Below are 20,738 nucleotides of genomic sequence, written 5' to 3'. Positions count from 1 at the left end.
AATAAATTTTAATATTGTTGTACTGAAATAAATTTGCATATTGGAACACGTTTTTTTTTTGAATTTTTCGAAGAAAAAAACGCATTTTTCAAAAAGCACTTTTTTGGTTTAAAAATCACAAAAAACTCAAAAAACTAAAAATGTATTATTTCTATATTTTTTTTATAAAACGATCTCAAAACGAAAAAAATTAAAAAAGTTTGTGATATCTAGTTTTCGCCAAATTACAGATATTTAAAAATTTTTTTACTCAAAATATTCAAATGCCCATAAATTCTTGAGGGATTGAATTAAAAATTGGAAAAAATCATGAAAGCTACTCTAAATGAGTACTAAATAATACCAAAAAATCAAGAAAATAGTCGAGTTACGACCTCAGTGATTTGTCATGTAAATGTCCCATATCTTTTTCTCAAATCAAATTTTGCCAGTATTGTAACAGCATATTGCACTGAAGTTTTTACAATCTTGTAGGAGTCGGTAGCTATTACTTTCTAAGCAACATTTTAGAATAACTTTCTGCGGCTAGGTTTTCTGCATTCTATACAGGGTATTGTAAAACAGGATAAAAGTAACAGTCACAAATAGCGTTACTAAGGATCCCTGAATTTCGATGCCACTTAATATTTTGCAAATTTAATCAGACCTTTTAATTCTTAATTGTTGAATAAACCAAAAGTAATCAAAATTATGTTCCACAAAAAAGAACATTTTTTGCCAATGAAGTTTTAAAATCATTTGATCAAGTTTATATTAGAAAATTCAGTGCCGTGGAGACTTGTCCCATACTATTTCCAGAAAATTAAAAATTTCAGTCAATGAATTTTTAAAAATTTTAATGATTACCTCCATTGTTTACACACTGCATTTAAAATAAAAAAAATCGTATACTGGATTTTGAAAAAAGGATATATTTATTTCATGAAACGCAATTAAGAATCAGACTGATTAAATTTCTACAAAATGGAAAAAATCGTTTTATTTATTTTTATTTTTTGTTCTACCTGTCCCAGAATTTGTGTCACCATTATACTTAATGTTTACCAAATCTTTCCTGAATAAATTGATTAAGTATAACAGCCATGTCACATTGGTTCGCATGCACGTACCAAAATTAAGGAAAATTGCCTAGCTTCCATAAATCTGCCAAGAAAGTAACTACACTAGAATTAATTTTAATTTATTGGCTAATTTAGGATATGTGTTTATTACTTTCGGTCTTACCGATTATATTCTTCTAGAATCTTAACAATTATTTTTATTTTGTATATTTAAAAAATAGGATTTGTAGATGTAATATGTGTTTATTAATGCAGTTTAGTTTAGAGAAAAACTACACTGTTCGTAAATCATTTTTTTAATTACACTTTTTCATCTTTTATTGGCCATAACTTCTTTCATTGAGGTGAACAAAATTTAACAAATTGAACAAAATTGTACAAACAAAATAGCGAGATGAGTTTCTTGTGAAAAATTAGTGAATAAATAGCATTTTACTTTTTCGATATCATCAAGTATAACATTAGTCAAATGTAGCATTTTATTGTGACCCCGTACCTTATTACTCCTTTTTTGTTTGTTCCACTGGATTCAAATTTGGACCTATTGACTCTAAAGCTAAGACATAAATTACGTTAAAAAAAAATACCTTTGCAATTTATGTGCATATCAGATTAGAACATGTGTATAAAACAGGAGTGGCGTTAGTTACCATTTGCATTACTACAGTTTGGATATTTATATCTGATTCAAAATCGAATGCCGCTGCTTCGTAATCTAAATGCAAAAACAAACCTGGAGGCACGGTAACTTTTTCTACTAAGAAATTCTACTGCGTTGACTAATTAGGATACAAGATCTGACCAGGGGCAGTGGCGCTTTTTCAGTAAAATCAAGAAAGAACACTATGTACATAATTCTGTAATAAATGTTACATTGTAACTTAAGTGTGTTTTTAATTAAATGGTTAAGATAATTGTGAAAAATTTATTAATATGTCGAAGGAAGTAATGCAAAAAATCCTTAGTTTTAAACATAAAGGTTCCCCCGACACTGTGGTGACTCCATTCAGAACAAAATCCAAATAGTAATAATTATTATTCAAACACTAAAAGATCAACAGAATAGGGTCGTTTCCATAGTGTGTATGCGATTGACGTCATTAACGAACAGACTGACGAAATCAAGGCGTGTATTGTATGGAAATGCATCAGCATTCTGTTTTTCTAATAATTACCACGTTTCCAGAGTCGTTGCAGCTTAAACAAATTCACATTATTTGCTTTATTATGCGAAACAGATAACGCTTCTTCAGTCTCAAACTTAACACAATATTTAAGGTTATGTTCACATTTAATTAATTCTACACACTTAAACTGACTTTTTAATACGATTCATACCATATGTAAACAAAAATTACACGTTTTACATCTCACGTATCAACTTATCTGTTTATAAGTATATTATATATGAATACTATTTGTGTCATAATGAAAATGCGCATCTCGTTAATGACGTCATTTGCCGATTGGACGAAAGTGGCAGTTTTCCCGTTTTATTTTTATTTATATATTTTTTAAGTGACTTGTCTAACCGCTTTGGATGACGTAGTTTGTTGATGATTGCGCAAATTAATTGTGAAGACCAATCTATTCCATGATTCCTCCCGATCATAATTGCGAGTAAATCCAGTGCAAAGTAGCTTACACTTAAGCTACTAACGGTCGTTTTATGAAAGGAAATATAAACTGGGTTTAATTAAATCGCTTAGCAACAACTTATACTTTAACAGCCAATCTAAAATTATCTAAAGTTATTTCATTGTGGCATAGTTTTAGTTTTTTTTTTTAGGGTAACAAATAGCACATCTCTATCGCATATAAGATACAAACCAAACATTACAGTCCACTAGCACATTGAACGCCCAAACAAGTAACTTTGGTGGCTTAGAATGACAGAAGACACTCCATTTTCCGAAAAAATTACAATCCATAAAGGTGTTGCATCCATAAGTTAACCATAAATTTCTTCTTAAACGATCTAATAAAGAAATTTCGGGTGCCACCATCGATCCCAGACAAATCAATTTATGGGCCAAGGATGACAGAAGACACTTTATTTGATAACCGGTAAATTTTCTCAAGGAAAATACTAGGTGGAGTTTCCATAAAGTTAGACTTAAATCTGATCTTCTAAAGAAGCGATCAAAAAATTGTTGTACCACCGTCGATCCCGAATAAATCCATTTAAGAACTGAGAATAAAAGAAAACATTTCATTCATTTCAAATTTTCCGTGCCGTGAATTTGCTTTCCGAACTGATGCAATAGAAAAATTTCTAATGCCATCGCCGATCCCAAACAAGTCGACTTAAAGATCTAGGATTCTAGGATGTCAGAAGACACTTCATTTGAACACCCTGACCCTAAATTCTTGTTTAAAAAAAATTACAAAGTTGGCCATCCATAAAGTTGCTCTTCCAAAGAAGCAATAAAAAAATTCTAGTGCCAATCTTCCCGAACAAGTCGATATAAGAGCCTAGGATACAAGACTTCATTTTGTGACCCAGAATTTTTTTTCGAGATACGACTATTATTTTATTACATGGTGATAGATCTATTAAATTACTCCTTGAACTTGGATCCTTTTTAGGTACAAACATTAAAAGAAGTGAATATTAGTTAAATACTATTAGGTATTTAAACTAATGTCAAATTCGTTTCATAAAGTAATGTCAACTGTTTCGAAAATGAAAAGTTTGATCTCCGAGAAGTTAACTAGTTGAAGTGCATATTTTATGATGTGTATTTTTTATTCGTCTGTCTTTTGGTCAGGCAATAATAATCCTTAACTGATCCTTTTGGTGCAAGGGCTTGTTTAACCATATTTCTTAATTTTTCACAGGTGGTAAAATACTTTAACAGACAGAGAAAAAGTCGATAGTAATTATACTTCAATTATACAACCAACCGTTGTTTGCACTGCCAATTTAGCAACACAAAAAAAAACGTGAGAGTTTCTTATTCTAAATCTTCCATCATCAACTTTGATATTATTTTGATGAAACAGAATAAACTAAGAAGTAATGTTGCTCCTTATTGACTATTTTATGTTTATGTACCATTTTATACAATAGAATCACTATGGTATTAAAAGTTCGAATTGAGCAAAAAGTAAAAATAGCAAAGAAAACATTGCACAATAACGATATTGGCATTTTAATTAATTACCACACTTAAATAATTAAGAACTAAAAATCGCATTGAAGAAACTTTGACATTTCAATCGGGTCGTAAAAACTTCTTTAATTACCTTAAAATTATTTAATGCGAACTTATTAAATTTTATGACGATCAAAAAATTCCTGGTCGTGACCAACATCCGGTCCTGCTTTACAATACGAGGAGCATATGCAAGTCAATAGGCTACTTAATGGCGACCTTTATCCTAATGTGACTAAACAAAGACAAATCAGTGACCCTCTAGAAAAGCGAGACGAAATTACAAAAATAACCGAGCACGCTACTCGCACGAGCTCAAAATAAGGACGGAGATAGGGTCTATGAGATGAGAAGGAAGGGCGCAATTGCATTTAACAGGTCTCACAGACTCTATCAGTGGCGTCGTTTGGGGAGAGATATTTATAGGACACATTTACTGCAATATTTTACTGATCTTGTGAAATGAAAATATTTTCCTAAAAATATCCTACCTATGTAACAATTTTTTAATAAACAGGAACTTTAGATTACTGTCCTTAATATCCCAAACGTTCGCTTTTAGCAAGGTTTTTGTCACAATATTGACCATCTTTGGTAAACAAATTATTCTCGACGTTTAAGAAGTTTGATTTCTTTAAGTTTCATTTAAAATTTAAACTCTTTAACTAATAATGATCTAGGTTAGTCAATGAGGAGTTACAGTTAATTCATGTTAAAAAATGTATTACATTACTTTAGACATCTTTAATAACTAATAAATGGGTAATTTCTCATTGCAATGCGTAATACAACACATAATGAATAAATAAATTATTATAAACGCGGTTTTTCGATGACATAAACAACTCAGACATCACAATACATTGTGCTGCCAATATAAACTTTTTTTCCACAGTTCTAGGGTTTTTTAATCAAAAAAGTCAAAATTGTTAATCACCTATTTAAATGTTACGTGTTTGTAAATACACACGATACTTAATTAAATTATTACGTGTCATACGTATATTCATTTATTAATATATTATTTTTATTATAATGTCGAACCCTTGTAAATAAATATTCCCCTCCGTCCATGGAAAGTAGCAGTACTAGAAAGAGTTCTCGCTAAAGGAAGACAGCGCGAAAGCAGCTGCACGCGCTCGACTGGTCACAGGTGGCTAAAGTGTGGGAACACCATAGCCTCTGAGATTCCCACGATCGGGCTCACCAACATGGGTCTGTTAACTCACTCTACTCCACACCTGGGCCCGTTATAAAAGCCAGCCCCTACCATTCCGATGTCATTCCGAGTCTAACTCTGTTATCGCTCACTTCGTGTGCTAACCCGTGTAACAAGTGCTTTAAAATGTCGTACGAAATGTTGTCTTCCACCGTCGAGGAACCCCAACCAATCTCGAGAACCTACCAGTACAGGAAGGTCATGAAACCGATGCTGGAAAGAAAACGGAGGGCAAGGATTAACCGTTGCCTGGATGAACTCAAAGAACTAATGGTGACAGCCCTGCAGAGTGAAGGAGAAAACGTCTCAAAACTGGAAAAAGCCGATATTTTGGAACTAACAGTGCGCCACCTTCACAAACTTCGTCGCCAGCAAAGACTATCCACCAACCCCGTCATCGATGCGGACCGATTCAGAGCAGGGTATACGCATTGCGCCAACGAGGTGTCCAGGTGCCTTGCCGCCATCCCTGGAGTCGACGTCCAGTTGGGAACAAAACTGATGACCCACCTAGGTCACCGCCTCAATGATATGGACAAAGTGTCGCCACTAGTGATTCAAGTGTCTTCTGCTTACACACCCCCTGGTTCCCCCAACTTGGAAGGGATCACCCACAATTACGCAATGCCTTTGACGCCTGCATCCTCCACGTCTTCGAGGCACTCTCCATCCCCGAGTCAGCCAATGGATTGCTCCACCGCCGGGCTGTTAAAAGTGGCGCAAAAAGAAGAAGTCTGGAGGCCCTGGTGAAGGGAAAACTTTTAAAAAATTTGTATTTGTAAATATTTTGAACAAATCTCACTTTGTCTTTCATAACAATTTGTTGCTCAATTGCTTTAATATGTAGATTTAGTTTTAGAGAAAGATCTCTCTCCCTTTATAAAAAAAGCTTTAAATTTATTTTTAGGGGTGAATTATTAGATTTAATCGTTTTGTGATATTGATGTCAGTACCTGTGATTTCCAAGGCAATTTAATTAACGAAATCAAAAAAATGTGTTTATTATGCCTTATTTTTTGTAATATCTGTATTGCAAGCATTACTGTGATACAATTATCGTATTTTTGATATTGAAAATACTACGTTTTTTAAATAAATATGATTTGTTATATATGTATATATTTTATTTATGTACTTTTCCCTCTTTTGACTGCTGTATAAGAAAATAATATATACACATTATCTGAAACATGTGATTTGAAAACGGCGCAGAACTGAAGCCGATAATTATAATATAATAATTTTTTTAAATAATAAAGTAAGTACCTATTTGAATATGTCCAATAATAAGTGAAAAGTGCTACTAATTCTCATATTTGATCTAGTTGAATGGCACATTTTAGTACGAGTTGAAAATATTTCATTAATCGTTTATATAAGAAATCACCAGAGGAGCAAATTCTACGTCTAAATGCTATAAATTTAATTTAAATACTATTATTTAATTGAATACACATAACGTTGTTAGGGAATAGATTCAAAATTCAGGATTTTTGAGGAATTCTAGCGCTTTGAAGTGTTTTATTACATTGGGCGACATCTACTGGTGGACTTTCAAGTTGTTAGTAGTTCATTTCACGCTTGAGGTGGCGCCACATATCAGAAGCAAAGACGATAGGAATATCTCCTTAGATATTAATTTTATACAGCAAGTAAAGGAAAAAATAGTTGAATAAACACATTATTATTCGTTTTAATCAGATCAAGGATCAAGTAAATGTTCCATTCATTATAATTTGAAATAAATATAATAATTTAGTAGTTATATTTTAGTTTTCCAGTTAACAGTCACAAACTTGTGCTAAAGGCTGTTAAGTCTGGGCATATTAAATTATGAAACATTAATTTGAAAATGTTAATAAAAACTATGTTCTAATTTTTGAACTGTTCGGAATTTTAAAACACATCATAATGATCGGTCCAATTCATTTTTGTTTAAATATTTAATTTTAAAAGTTTTCACTTCGTTATTATTAAAGACGTACCTATACCCCTTTGAAAAACTAATACTATCTTGTCGATAATAAATTATTTTGAAAGTTTCATTAGATAAAGAGACATTTTAATGAGAAACAACACTCGCTGCCTTATTATAGGTATTTATTATAACTGTGTAATTATGATTCTAGACAAAATTAATTAAGTATACAAAGTTGCTGAAGTTTTCTCTTCTTGTAATGTTATAAATTATCTGTTACCACACAGAGAAATATAGTTTTGTTTTTTATTAGTTTGTGCAACGGCCGTATATTTTATAAAAACTCCAAACATATAATAAAATTGACCAGCACGTGGACTGTGTGGGCTACCACACACCTATACATATTTAACGATAGCGCAGCAGATCAATTATTTCTTACGTTTATAAAGAATAATAAAATGATTATCTAAAAATGCATAAACCTCCGAGTTTGATATTTAGGGTAATGTTATTTATTAGCAAGAATACTACAGCTTATAGATAAAAATTTAACAACATATGTACTTCGCTATTACATTCAAGGCCCAATTCTAGTAAGTAAATGGTAAATGTCAGTATAATAAATACAAAATTAAAGGAAACTATCTGGAAATAAATAGTAACGTAAAATAGTCTCTAAATTTGTTGATAAATAGCTACACAGAATCTGTACGTAAAATATCAAATAAATCAATAAATAGTTAACCACTGACGGAGATTTTTATTTTTTTAAAATACAGAATTCTTCTGATGGCCAATTTTACATTATCATACATGACTTGCGTATGTTGTCTACACTATATTTGTTATTTTAATATCATTTTAGAAAAAACGAAAAATACTGAACTTTATTTTTAAATTGTAAACTGTGATATAACTCTTGATAGATATAGAAAATCTAGGATATTTTAAATTTTATTTTAAAATAGGTGAAATATATGAAAATTCTGATATCACTATTTATGTCAAATTAGTAGGTATCGCTACAAAGTACACAAACGAGGAGTTATTTTCTATGAATGAGAGGTAATTATTCTGCAATTTAAGTCATAAATGATAATTCAGTAGATGACAACAAATTTCCACGCAGTTTTATGTTAAGAATGAATTAATGGAATTCTAGAATGTAGTAAGATATTTCGAATATAATTTTTAATTAATGATTTATTTTATGTACCTACAATAAGAATATATAATATTTTCAATCAACAGAAGTTATATTGTGCCTACTTGCCATAATTCTTCAGCGTTTTCAAAAAAATATATACAGGGTCATTCAGGTTTAATCTGGATAACTTCAGGTATCAATAGAATAGGTTAGGTTAGGTTAGGTTATGTTCATTTATGTTATAAACTTATTTCTCAAATTGCATTGTTTCGGAGATAGAGGGCGTTGATGTAGGATTTTTTCCCTTTTCTTAGCACTAAAAATACTTTTAAAATAATACTTTTAATGATGATTTTCACAAACGTCAGTTTATACAAATCATTGTGAGTTTTGTTTTTCATGGGTTGCTATAACGTTAAATGAAATTTACACACTGTCACGGATTTTATTGAATACCTATCTCAGAAACAAGGCCAAATATCGAAAAAAACAAGAGACCAAAAGATTTAAAAAATAATGAGACAAATGTGGCGTGTAAGTGTTTTATTGAAATTAATTAATTTTTATGAAGTTTTGAAATAATGTAGGAGGTGGGTACACACAGTACACTTCTAAGAGAGGTATGTATAGTTTAAACTTAAGAAGCTTATGTAAGATCATACGGAGTGTATGTGTTCCGAATTTCACCTCAATCGGATGAGTCGTTTAAAAGTTATGAGGGAAAAACGGAAAAAAATTCAATTTCAACGCCCTCTATCTCCGAAACGATGCGCTTTAGGAAATGAGTTTATATCATTAATTAACATTATTTTAACCTATTCTATCGATTCCTGAAGTTATCCAGATTTAACCTGAATTACCCTGTATAGGTACTATTTTATACCAAAAGCTAACGAGGTAAAAAGTTAATCCTTTAGGTATATATCTTTATTTAGCCACACATCTGCGACTGGTTTAGAATGAAAAATTACATAGTAATGTCGATAGGAAAAAATAATCTTCCGGGTTAAAATAATGTTCTGAATTTAATTTCGCAGTTAAAATTGACCAATTAAGTACTTATAACATTTAACAACATCACATATGTATAAAAAACTTTATTAATGGTAAATATCTAATAAAAAGGAGGACTTGCAAAAAAGAAAAAACTGCTTTTATAAAAATAATGTTAATAAGAATGTTTTATTATTATGACCTAGCATAATCATAATTTTTGTTTATAAATATTTTGTTGTTATTTAATGTTTTTACCTTGTTAGCCATAAGTAGGTACTAAAAATATTAATTACAATAAATAATTTCTTATACCTATATTTAAGATCATGAAATTATTTACTCAATAAATTGATGACCAAGTTTCATCGATGCAAAAGAAAAAATGGAGACTGTCGGAACTAATTCTATTTTATTGACTTTTAATTTAATTCAATAATAAAATAATTTAGATAGAAAGTGATCCGCTTCTGAAATTATCTCCCGTTTTAGCAATAGTTATAGAGGACAAAAAGCTGATTTAACTAATTGTGAACCAAAGAGTAGATATAACTAGCGTCTCCTATGAGGTACGCTAAAATTATCATTGTAATGCCAAAAAAAAGTAAAACTGATAATTTTTAAGTTGACTTCAAAAATTTTAAAAATTATTGAGAAATTTCAAAACAAAATTCTAATTTTCAGCACCATGTACCTCTTAAACCATCAATATTTGTTTTAAGCCATGTTTGGCCCAATCGCTACATTTTAGCCTTTAATATTTCAAAAACCGAAACCTGCCATTTTTAATTAATCATCCTATATAAAATGTAGAATTTTCTAAAACTATTTTTTACATCGGGTTTTGGCGCTAGCAGTTCATATTCAAATTTATAATTTGCATATATTATATTTATACTATTACCTATTAAAAACATTAAATTACTATGGAGTGGAGTAAGAAGAAGAATCCGCCCCAATGACCTGCCACCCCCTCCCTCCCTGCCGCCGTGCTGCTCCCTTTTGCTGTATGTTAATTTCGCCACTGGAGGACAACTCTGAGTAGTTACTAATAGCTGCTATTAACTGCAATCTTTGTCAAAAGGACCTCTATCCTGAAAATGAAATGAGAATAAATCAGTTCGTTCAAAATGTTAAAATGTGGCACCAATGACCTACCTTCGAGCAGGAGTATATGCTCGAAGTGACCTACACACAGCGAATTGCGACAATTTCTTAACAAATTGAATATTTTTTTGGTCGGATATTGTTAAATGTAAAATTGATTTAAGGCATCTCACATGTGATAGTAAAATTGCTCACAAAATACAGATCAAAGTTAGACAAACCAGTGGCAAAGTTCAAATAAACTGGTGGTCAATTCTTTGCGAAAATTTTGAATAAGTTGAAAATGACCTGTTCACAAAATTTTCTTTTTCTTTCTCTTCTATACTAGTTAAAAAGTTAGTGCCAAATTTAGTACACGTTTTTGGCTTTTGATAACTTATTGTCTCACTGTTTTTTATCTATTGATGGTCAATAAACTTCTATTAGGTATATTCTATTCTATTCTATTCTATAGTGAACAAAAAGTGAACTACTTTTTCAAAACCAGTTAGATAAAAAAATATTGAAAATTTTTGGTATCTTGAAAAATACAGGTTTAAACACTACAGCATGAAAAAAATGATTGCTCTTGAAACATTATACACTCGGTTTCCGAATAAAATTAAAAAATATATCACAAATTATTACTAAAGATAACATCAAATAAAGATGGATTCTTCGTTTTCAGATACAAACAAATGTTTCTAAACACTATATACAACTATTTAAGACCTGTAACGTATTCTAGATACATAATAAAAAAACAGAAAGAAAATTGTAAAAACGGTATTTAAATTATTATATTACATATTTAACATTTAATTCATACTAATGAATACAAACTGATGGAACATAACAATAGCTTTACTAATAACCTTAAATATTTAAAAACATTCAAATATGTATGTATGTGAAAATGAAATCACGCCATCACGGCTACCATGACTAAATTATAAAATATCCCATCACTTTTTCAAGCAACCTAAACTAGCATTTTTCAAGTGACAAAAAAGTTCAACATTATTTTATCAGGAAGGCTTTTGAAGACAGGTTTTTTGTCACCCTCTATAAATAAAAGAACACCCTGTAGAAATTCGGCTGTCGAATTAAGGGACTCTGTATAAACAAGATGTCTCACAATCAAACATAATTCATGAATCTACCAAATAACCTTTTTTATAGCAAATTAAGTTGAAAAATATAAAGTATGTATTTACAGTTAAAAAATCCATTAACATTTATTCTGATTGATAATATTCTCTACTCTAACGTGGTTCCATAAACTCATAAAAGAAAAAAAATTCAAAACATCAGTACCTATTAATGTTCGATAATTTGAAGTCGATGCCACTCACAAGTAATTGTCATATTGACTAATTTTAAGGCACTGAATTAAATGCAAATATTTGGTACCTATGTACTTGATTTTTAGTTTTGGCAACGACTACAACTAGTCCAAGCATTCTGTCACGGATTAATGTTAAATTTGAAGAAATTATTACCTGGACAAAAAAATATGACCGTTTAGAAAATTTAATTTTAAATTGAGTTTCTTGTTCTTTAAACTTGATCCAATATGGCAAACATGGTTAAAAAAAATCGCAAAGTTGAAAAAAACGGTGTTTCTAAAATAACTAAAAAAATATAGCACGGATTGAAAAATTTTAAATGAAAAAGTTGTAGGTTTTAAAAAGATCTATCGACTGATTTTTTGAAAGTATCGATTGCTTTGTTACTTTTCGAGATATATCGAAAAAACCGTTAAAAATCTTCTCTTTTCTCTTCTTCTATAACTCGTTTACATTTACGTGCCCATATTTGCTATTTACTGCAAGCATAGCCCGCGGCAAGCCAAAAAAGTACATTTTTGAAAAATTTAAAAATATTAATTATTTTTCGAGATATATCGATTTTTTGAAAAAAAGGCGCTCTCGAAAATTGGCTAGATCTTCTCAGCGGATAGCCCTACAGTAACGATTTTCGGTTTATTTTCTTCGTAAAGAGTTATATTATCATGCTGTTAAAAAATGTTGACGATTTTATTAATTTTAAGGATCAAAAAATGACTGAAAATGTTGCACTTTTTTTGGGTATGTTTTTTTCAAATAACTATTTCAATTTTTATTATTTTTTTGTACTTAATCTGGGGTAGCTAAACACGAATATTATAGCATTTTCGCCTTAGAAGCAAAATAGACCCGTAAATGTTTAGTTTTCTTTCTTTAAAAGTCATTTTCATAAAATAAAAATTGAAATAGTAATTTGAAAAAAACATACCCAAAAAAGTGCAACTTATTCAAAGTCATTTTTTGATCCTTAAAATTAATAAAATCGTCAACATTTTTTAACAGCATGATAATATAACTCTTTACGAAGAAAATAAACCGAAAATCGTTACTGTAGGGCTATCCGCTGAGAAGATCTAGCCAATTTTCGAGAGCGCCTTTTTTTCAAAAAATCGATATATCTCGAAAAATAATTAATATTTTTAAATTTTTCAAAAATGTACTTTTTTGGCTTGCCGCGGGCTATGCTTGCAGTAAATAGCAAATATGGGCACGTAAATGTAAACGAGTTATAGAAGAAGAGAAAAGAGAAGATTTTTAACGGTTTTTTCGATATATCTCGAAAAGTAACAAAGCAATCGATACTTTCAAAAAATCAGTCGATAGATCTTTTTAAAACCTACAACTTTCTCATTTAAAATTTTTCAATCCGTGCTATATTTTTTTAGTTATTTTAGAAAAACCGTTTTTTTCAACTTTGCGATTTTTTTTAACCATGTTCGCCATATTGGATCGAGTTTAAAGAACAAGAAACTCAATTTAAAATTTAATTTTCTATACGGTCATATTTTTTTTGTCCAGGTAATAATTTCTGTAAGCATTTCTCTATAATGCTTGGACTAAACTTGAAAAACGTACTGTCAACGGAACGTCGAAATGTTACCCGAGTTCCAGTTTCTAGGACTCTAGAGTATCAAGACATCCTCGCGTCAAACGCGTGAACGGCACGTTCTATCAAGCTGCACCGCTTCCTGCAATTCACTCAACAAACATATGGACGGGGTGAACACAGCCGTCCCTCCTTTTTCTGTCCCAGTGAACCGAAACTACCCCGTTCCCACGGTGGAATGTAGCGGCACTTAATTATGGACACCTGTTGATAACAGTTCGTCTTCTACTACTTATAACAAATAATTAAGTATACACTGAGAAAACTAAGTAACCTATAAATTCCGGTATGATTCGTTTAAATTAAAATTACTTAATAGTTTATTATGTATGTAGAATAATAGATACTTATTTTTTTGCAATTTTATGTTTAAATTGTTATAAGTTTGAAAGTGGTTAGTTTAAATTAAATAAACGAAAAGTAAATTTTACAAATTTCAAACTATTTAATATTAAACTTTTTGAATTGTAAATATTAAACAAACTATTACTATTACAATTGCACTGAAATAAATAATATAAATACTAAATTAACTATTACTGCTACAATTGCAAATAAATAAAAACATGTTTATTTTAATATTAATATGCCTTTCAATTATGCAGTTAACAAACGTATATAACAAACGACATCTAATATTCGGGTTGTTTTCTAAGTGTAGGTTGTAATAACTTAAGGAGGTGGTTCCTTCTAACATTTTAGATCAAAAAACCTTATGAATCAGTGTTTAAAAGCCGCTGGTTTTCGAGGACTGTGAAGTTTAAAAAAGCTCATATTCAAATGTTTCTGAAGATCTGTCACGTAAAGTTATGAAACTTGGGCTAATGATTTATCCAATTCGTCAGTATACCAGCTAAAATTTATTATCTGATTATGGATCAAAATTTTACCTAGCAATGTATAGAAAAAGAAAATTCTGCTAGCCAAGCATTTAATTCTTTTGATCAATTTTTTAGATACTGCAATATTTAAATGTACGCATGCTTTTGTCTCTGTCTTTTAATATTGTCGTTTTTATTGGATTGGATATAGGATAAGTGAATTAAAATAGTATTGTTTCTGACTGGTGTCTCCCACTTTATTCAATGAAAACAGTCTATTCCGAGTTATTAATTTTTAAAATTTAGAATAAGCATTCTACAGTTGATAAATCGAAATTAGTTCTAAAACTATTTATTAAAAATTATATAAAAAGAGAAAAGTGAAAGAATTGGAGTCAGGTAGTCAGATCATTCTTATCATTATGAAATGCTTCTAAATACGAGTAGTTACACCATTTAGTGTTTGATGTTGATAATGAAGTTAAATTATCAAGCGTGGAATAGTTTCTCTTAAGGCTTGTGTTTTATAGACAAGAAATCGCACTTTTAGTAAAACAGTGATAGAACAAGGAGATCTATCCAGGAAGTAACAAAATGTAACGCTGAACTAGAGCAAATTCCTTTAATTTTTCTAATTGAAAGATCAGAGAGAACATGTAAACATCAGAAAATGTACCTGTCCTGTTTTGTCCAGCAAAGTAAAGATACTCGATAATTGTGATTCATGCATGTGTTAATAGTATCCGAAAAGCANTACCAGAAATGAGTTTCACAACGAAATAATATTTAAATATGTATTACTATTTTCTATTAGTCCATCATGCACTCTTCAATTCGTCTCCTCTTATTTTTAATAACTTTTCTCAACTGATGTAGTGTTATTTGTCGACATGCTTGTCTAATTATATTACATAAATGTAAATTAAAAATTTAACGTGTTTTGTAGGATTTTATGTGATCAAATAATTAGGCCCTTTTTTTTAAAACTCATTTCTGGTATAATAAAAAATATATATAATTTGCTTGTCCTATTGTCAGCACCCTGTATGAGTGAAACCAATGAAACTGCATGGATATACTTTCGGTTAATAAAATTATGAAAAATATCTTGAAAATATTTTCCACTCTTAATACAGGATACTCTGCAATACGTGGAATTTTTCGAAGTTTGCACCTATTTTGTGAACACCCTGTAAAAGCTATAATATTCAAATTTAGTATTTAAAGTTTTGAGGTGTGATCAATTCGAAAATGCTATCCATTTCTTTCTTAAAAAAATGCCTAATATGTTTTTTAATTTTTGAGAGTCTTTTCTTAATGATTGTAGGCCGTATAAAGGATCACATGTCAAAAAGTATAATATCAAAAAGTAGGCATTTTTCCTAAATACGGAGGTGTCCCGACTTTAAGTGAAACACACTGTACATATGTACATAGATTCGCCATAAGCCGTTTCATCCATTCTCATATAATTACGCCAATCGTCGGGATCTTCTCTCAAATCCTTCATTAAATTTATATGTGAATGTATATTTCTGTTCAGAAGCCATTTTTTGACCATTTTGAACGATGACGTCTATTTATTATTATTATTTTACTAATGTAAAATAGAAAGAGGCTAATACCAAAAATTCTTCGCTTGGATACATATTCCTGAGAAACGTACTGATTGCTGCCTGCAGTGTCTGCAGCTTGCACGGTCTTACCTGCATCGTGTGGCCACAACACAGTATTCCGTGTTTATTGCGCAAACCATACCGTACAGGCAAGTCGCTGTCGTGTAGCCGCCGCATTAGATCAAAAAACCATATGAATCAGTGTTTAAAAGCCGCTGGGTTTCGAGGACTGTGAAGTTTAAAATAGATCATATTCAAATGTTTCTGAAGATCTGTTACGTAAAGTTGTGAAACTTGGGCTAATGATTTATCTAATTCGTCAGTATACCAGCTAAAATCTGTTACCTGATTATGGATCGATATTTTACCTAGCAATGTAGAGAATAAAAAATTCTGCTAGCCAAGCATTTAATTCTTTTGATCAATTTTTTAGATACTGTAATATTTAAATGTACGCATGCTTTTGTCTCTGTCTTTTAATATTGTCGTTTTTATTGGATTGGATATAGGATAAGTGAATTAAAATAATATTGTTTCTGACTGGTGTCTCCCACTTTATTCAATGAAAACAGTCTATTCCGAGTTATTAATTTTTAAAATTTAGAATAAACATTCTACAGTTGATAAATCGAAATTAGTTCTAAAACTATTTATTAAAAATTATATAAAAAGAGAAAAGTGAAAGAATTGGAGTCAGGTAGTCAGATCATTCTTATCATTATGAAATGCTTCTAAATACGAGTAGTTACACCATTTAGTGTTTGATGTTGATAATGAAGTTAAATTATCAAGCGTGGAATAGTTTCTCTTAAGGCTTGTGTTTTATAGACAAGAAATCGCACTTTTAGTAAAACAGTGATAGAACAAGGAGATCTATCCAGGAAGTAACAAAATGTAACGCTGAACTAGAGCAAATTCCTTTAATTTTTCTAATTGAAAGATCAGAGAGAACATGTAAACATCAGAAAATGTACCTGTCCTGTTTTGTCCAGCAAAGTAAAGATACTCGATAATTGTGATTCATGCATGTGTTAATAGTATCCGAAAAGCATTCTACGGACTGAGATTCCGTTTATAGTATAGTTTTTCCGAAGTCAATTGAAGAACCTATAATTTCAAGGTATGTACCAGGCTCGGTCGTTAAGCAGCAACTCGGTATTGAAATATTTGAAAAACTTGTTCCAATATTTATTTAGCCATACCCATATATAGGTCTGGTCGAAATAAACGTGTAGGTGGTAGAAATGTATACAACCAGTTGAAGAATGCGAGAGCGGCCAAAGGAAAACGAGCACAGTTGTATTGAGCTTCTGGGCAATAAATCACAGCAGGCGACAAGTGGTTCATAAATTGCCCAGCATTGCAGTGCTACAGTGCGGAATTTGGTGTGAATCAGGCAATTTTAATTTATTATAGGCACCTTCTATCAATCATTCATATTGCAATTGCGAAAGGGAGAAATAAGAGGGATATTTTGTTTACTAATATTATCACAGCATGGCATTTTGGAGACTTTTTGAAACGGAACAAAACAAAATTTACCACCAATATAATAAAATTGTTTGAGGACATAGGTAAATAATTAAAATATGTTGTTGGCCAAATGAACATTTAATTTTCTACACATTGTATACAAATTATTATAATTTTTTACCTTTAGCAGAAAATTTTTTTAGGGACGCCCATGAAACTCATTAAATTTTATTGCTCGTTTTTTTATGCATGTTCAACTGACTTCGGAAGGACTATACCGTATGCGGTTTTGTATGTTCAACAGGCGGTGCAAAATTCAGGAAACGTAAGATAAACATAGGAGGTAAAAATATGTTTTTTTCCATGTTTGGAATATATTATCAGTTGCCTTATACCCTGAAAAAAACATATAACTGGTACAGTGAAGAGATGTTCTTTCTAACTTGCTTAGATTTTCTAAAATGCTGAAAAAAAAATGCTCCACTTAAGCAATTACAGAGCGAAGGGTTCAGGCAAAGTTGTAAGATTTGAGCAACGTAAATAATAAGTGAACAAGTTATTTTAACTTACGTATTTATCAAACATTTAGGTGTGGTTGGTTAATTTTGAGTATTAAGTTTTTCTGAGGTGATTTCGGGTAATAGGTACCGGTTAAAATTATTATTGGGGTAATACTGGATAGGTAAAACATTTTTAAGCCAATTACTTTTTCTTAACTACATTGCATTGCATTGCAGTCGTGGTGTTTCTGGAAAAAAAATCCTGTATTATGAACTTTTCTTACTAACATATAATTCTCGAGTTATTTTAGATTTATGGAAGTACCTACCTGTTTAACGGTAATATAATTTTAAATGCGAGCAAAACGATAAACATTATGAAGTTATTATTATAAAACTATCATAAATAATTGAAAACGAAATGTCGTTATAAGTTTAAAGGATGAAAACAAACAGATTTTCGAAACGTAAACAACTTTTTAAACCACGCAATATACGGGGTGTTCGGAAACTAAACTGACAAACGAGGACGGCAAATTCTAGAGGTGACTTCATATCGATTTGACTGATACTGATTTGATAAATCATCTTATCGAAAAATGCTTTCTAAGGAAGGTAGAGCTCTTTGAAAATGGCCGGTTGACATTGCTTTTTTTTAATTGTTCAGATCGTTGTTTATCAAGAATGATCATAACAAAGGTTATGTGTTAACTCTTATACGCAAAACATTTTGATTTAAAGATGATCTTTTAATTAATTGTAACCATAGGCGTCACATTTGGGAGGGTCAGCTGATATTTTTTATAACATTTTTTCTTTTTTTATAAATTAAAGTTTGTTTATTTTTGTTAATTGTCGTTTTGTTATAATTTTTGCCAGTTTGTGATATTATTAATACAAATTTTTTTATTGAATTTTGCTTTTTGTAATTTTCTTATTAACGTATGTGCAAAGAAACACAAACATTTGAAACAGATTTTTCTCGCATATGGTACTCAAGACAACAGTTCAAAAGTACTTCTTTAATCTAGAATACTTTGAGGTTTTCGATTTTGATATTCAAAATACTAAAAAGTCGAAGATTTTAAATATTATTAAAAAATATCAGCTAACCCTCCCAAATGTGACGCCTATCGTTACAATTAGTTCATCTTTAATCAAAAGGCTGTCCGTATAAGACTTAACACGTAACCCAAGTTTCAACTTTCCAGATAAACAGTAACCTGAACAATTAAAAGAGCAATACCTTCAAAGGGCCCCACCTCCCTTAGAAAGCAGTTTTGGATTATACGATTTATGTCAAATCGATATCATTCCTAAAATTTGCTGTCTTCGTTTGTCGGTTTAATTTCTGGACACCCTGTATAGTGTGTGTGTTTTGTATTTGTCTTCTTTTTTCAGTGTGAGATTTTTAGTTAGGCAAAACTATTTTCATAAAAATAACCTGATCCTTTTGGCACAAGGGTTTATTTTATTAATTTTTTCACATGTAGCAAAATACCTATATGACATACAATTTGAATAATAATTATGGTAGATCTTCAATTAATTTTGTTTAATTTTCCTTTCATTTGCAAGACCTAATATGATCACATTTTCGTAAAAATTAAATTTGACAATAATTTAATTTTCACATTCTAACTATTTTTCTAATGTTTATCATCATTTTTACAGTCATTCTTAATTTTAAATATGCCATTATGCTGCATCCATATTTTAACGTGAAATAGTAATAAAAATTGTGAAAACCCAGGAATTTCTCACACCGATAAGAATTGGATCCCATATACCTTAACAAAACACAAAAAGAAAATTAATTAGATTAAAAGAAAAAGCAACATTTCTGAAATTTCTGTATTTAAGTACAATACTACTGGCTTCCTGAACAATAAATTCCTTCACATCTTCAGGTCAGGTTAATTCCATTTTTAAAGATAATCCTTCTTAGTCCATTTAGACATCTTGAGCTGGAGTTAGTTAAATTAGTTCCATAAATTTTAAAATGCACCTCGATAGTATATAAATCATGTTGAAGTCATATTCATAGATAAAAAGCAAATTTTGCATTTATCAGTAGCAAATTTAATAAAGGGCTCCATTAAAAAATTAAATATCCGTAAATGAATAGTTTGAACTTCTAAAGCTGCAATTACTATTTTTCTATCTGAATTGTGCGAAGTAATGCAAATGATCATACTGTAACAAATGCTGAAAATATCATGTTTAATTTCGGAGAGATTTGATATATTTGAGAACGCTGCTAACGCAATTTTATTTATTCGTCGAATAATGCCGAAAGGGTAGATACATTTTAGACCAATTTATCAAAGTATGCCCTAAATTTGAAGAGAAATTAAAAAATTCACTAATGTTTAATTTGAAAAAATATAATTAAGTAATGTTTAAAAGAAATGATGCACAGGGTGTATCATTAGAAGATAATTTTAAGAGGTCAAGAAATTTTGTATTATTATTACCGAGGCTATAGAAAAATCCATCTTAAATAGGACACCCTGTATAGTGTATTCTAGACAAGTATTAGGCACAACCTTTTAGAAGCACCTCCTTTGTAATAAGACTAATAAGTAATATTAAATTAAGTTGCCTTATCTAAAAAAATATTTTAAAACTAAATTTTAACCATACCATTTCCAAAAAACAGCGTGATGTATTAAAAGTTGGCAAAGGGTACGTTTCCTATTATGCTAAATGTGTTAGTTTATGAATTTTTGACCATCTACTAGACGTCGCTAGGTATGATCTTACCCAGTACCGTTTTATAGCATAA

The 20,738-nt window shown here is 30.4% G+C and overlaps 1 protein-coding gene across 1 annotated transcript; it reads left to right on the top strand.

Annotated features, from left to right (window-relative positions):
- Positions 1–5,491: 5,491 nt before the first annotated feature.
- On the top strand, positions 5,492–6,551 carry LOC108904915 (enhancer of split mbeta protein). Its single transcript, XM_018707640.1, has one exon. The coding sequence runs from the start codon at positions 5,565–5,567 to the stop codon at positions 6,186–6,188; it is 624 nt and encodes a 207-aa protein (XP_018563156.1). The 5' UTR covers positions 5,492–5,564; the 3' UTR covers positions 6,189–6,551.
- The last annotated feature ends 14,187 nt before the right edge of the window (positions 6,552–20,738 follow it).

Source organism: Anoplophora glabripennis, unplaced genomic scaffold, assembly GCF_000390285.2.
Source record: "Anoplophora glabripennis isolate ALB-LARVAE unplaced genomic scaffold, Agla_2.0 scaffold178, whole genome shotgun sequence".
Taxonomy (NCBI): Eukaryota; Metazoa; Arthropoda; class Insecta; order Coleoptera; family Cerambycidae; genus Anoplophora; species Anoplophora glabripennis.
The sequence above is the reverse complement of the archived record's forward strand: the minus strand, read 5'-3'. Positions and strand labels throughout refer to the sequence as shown.

Excerpts from the sequence above, each read along its gene's own strand:
- LOC108904915 (XM_018707640.1), top strand. The coding sequence starts at position 5,565 with ATGTCGTACGAAATGTTGTCTTCCACCGTCGAGGAACCCCAACCAATC.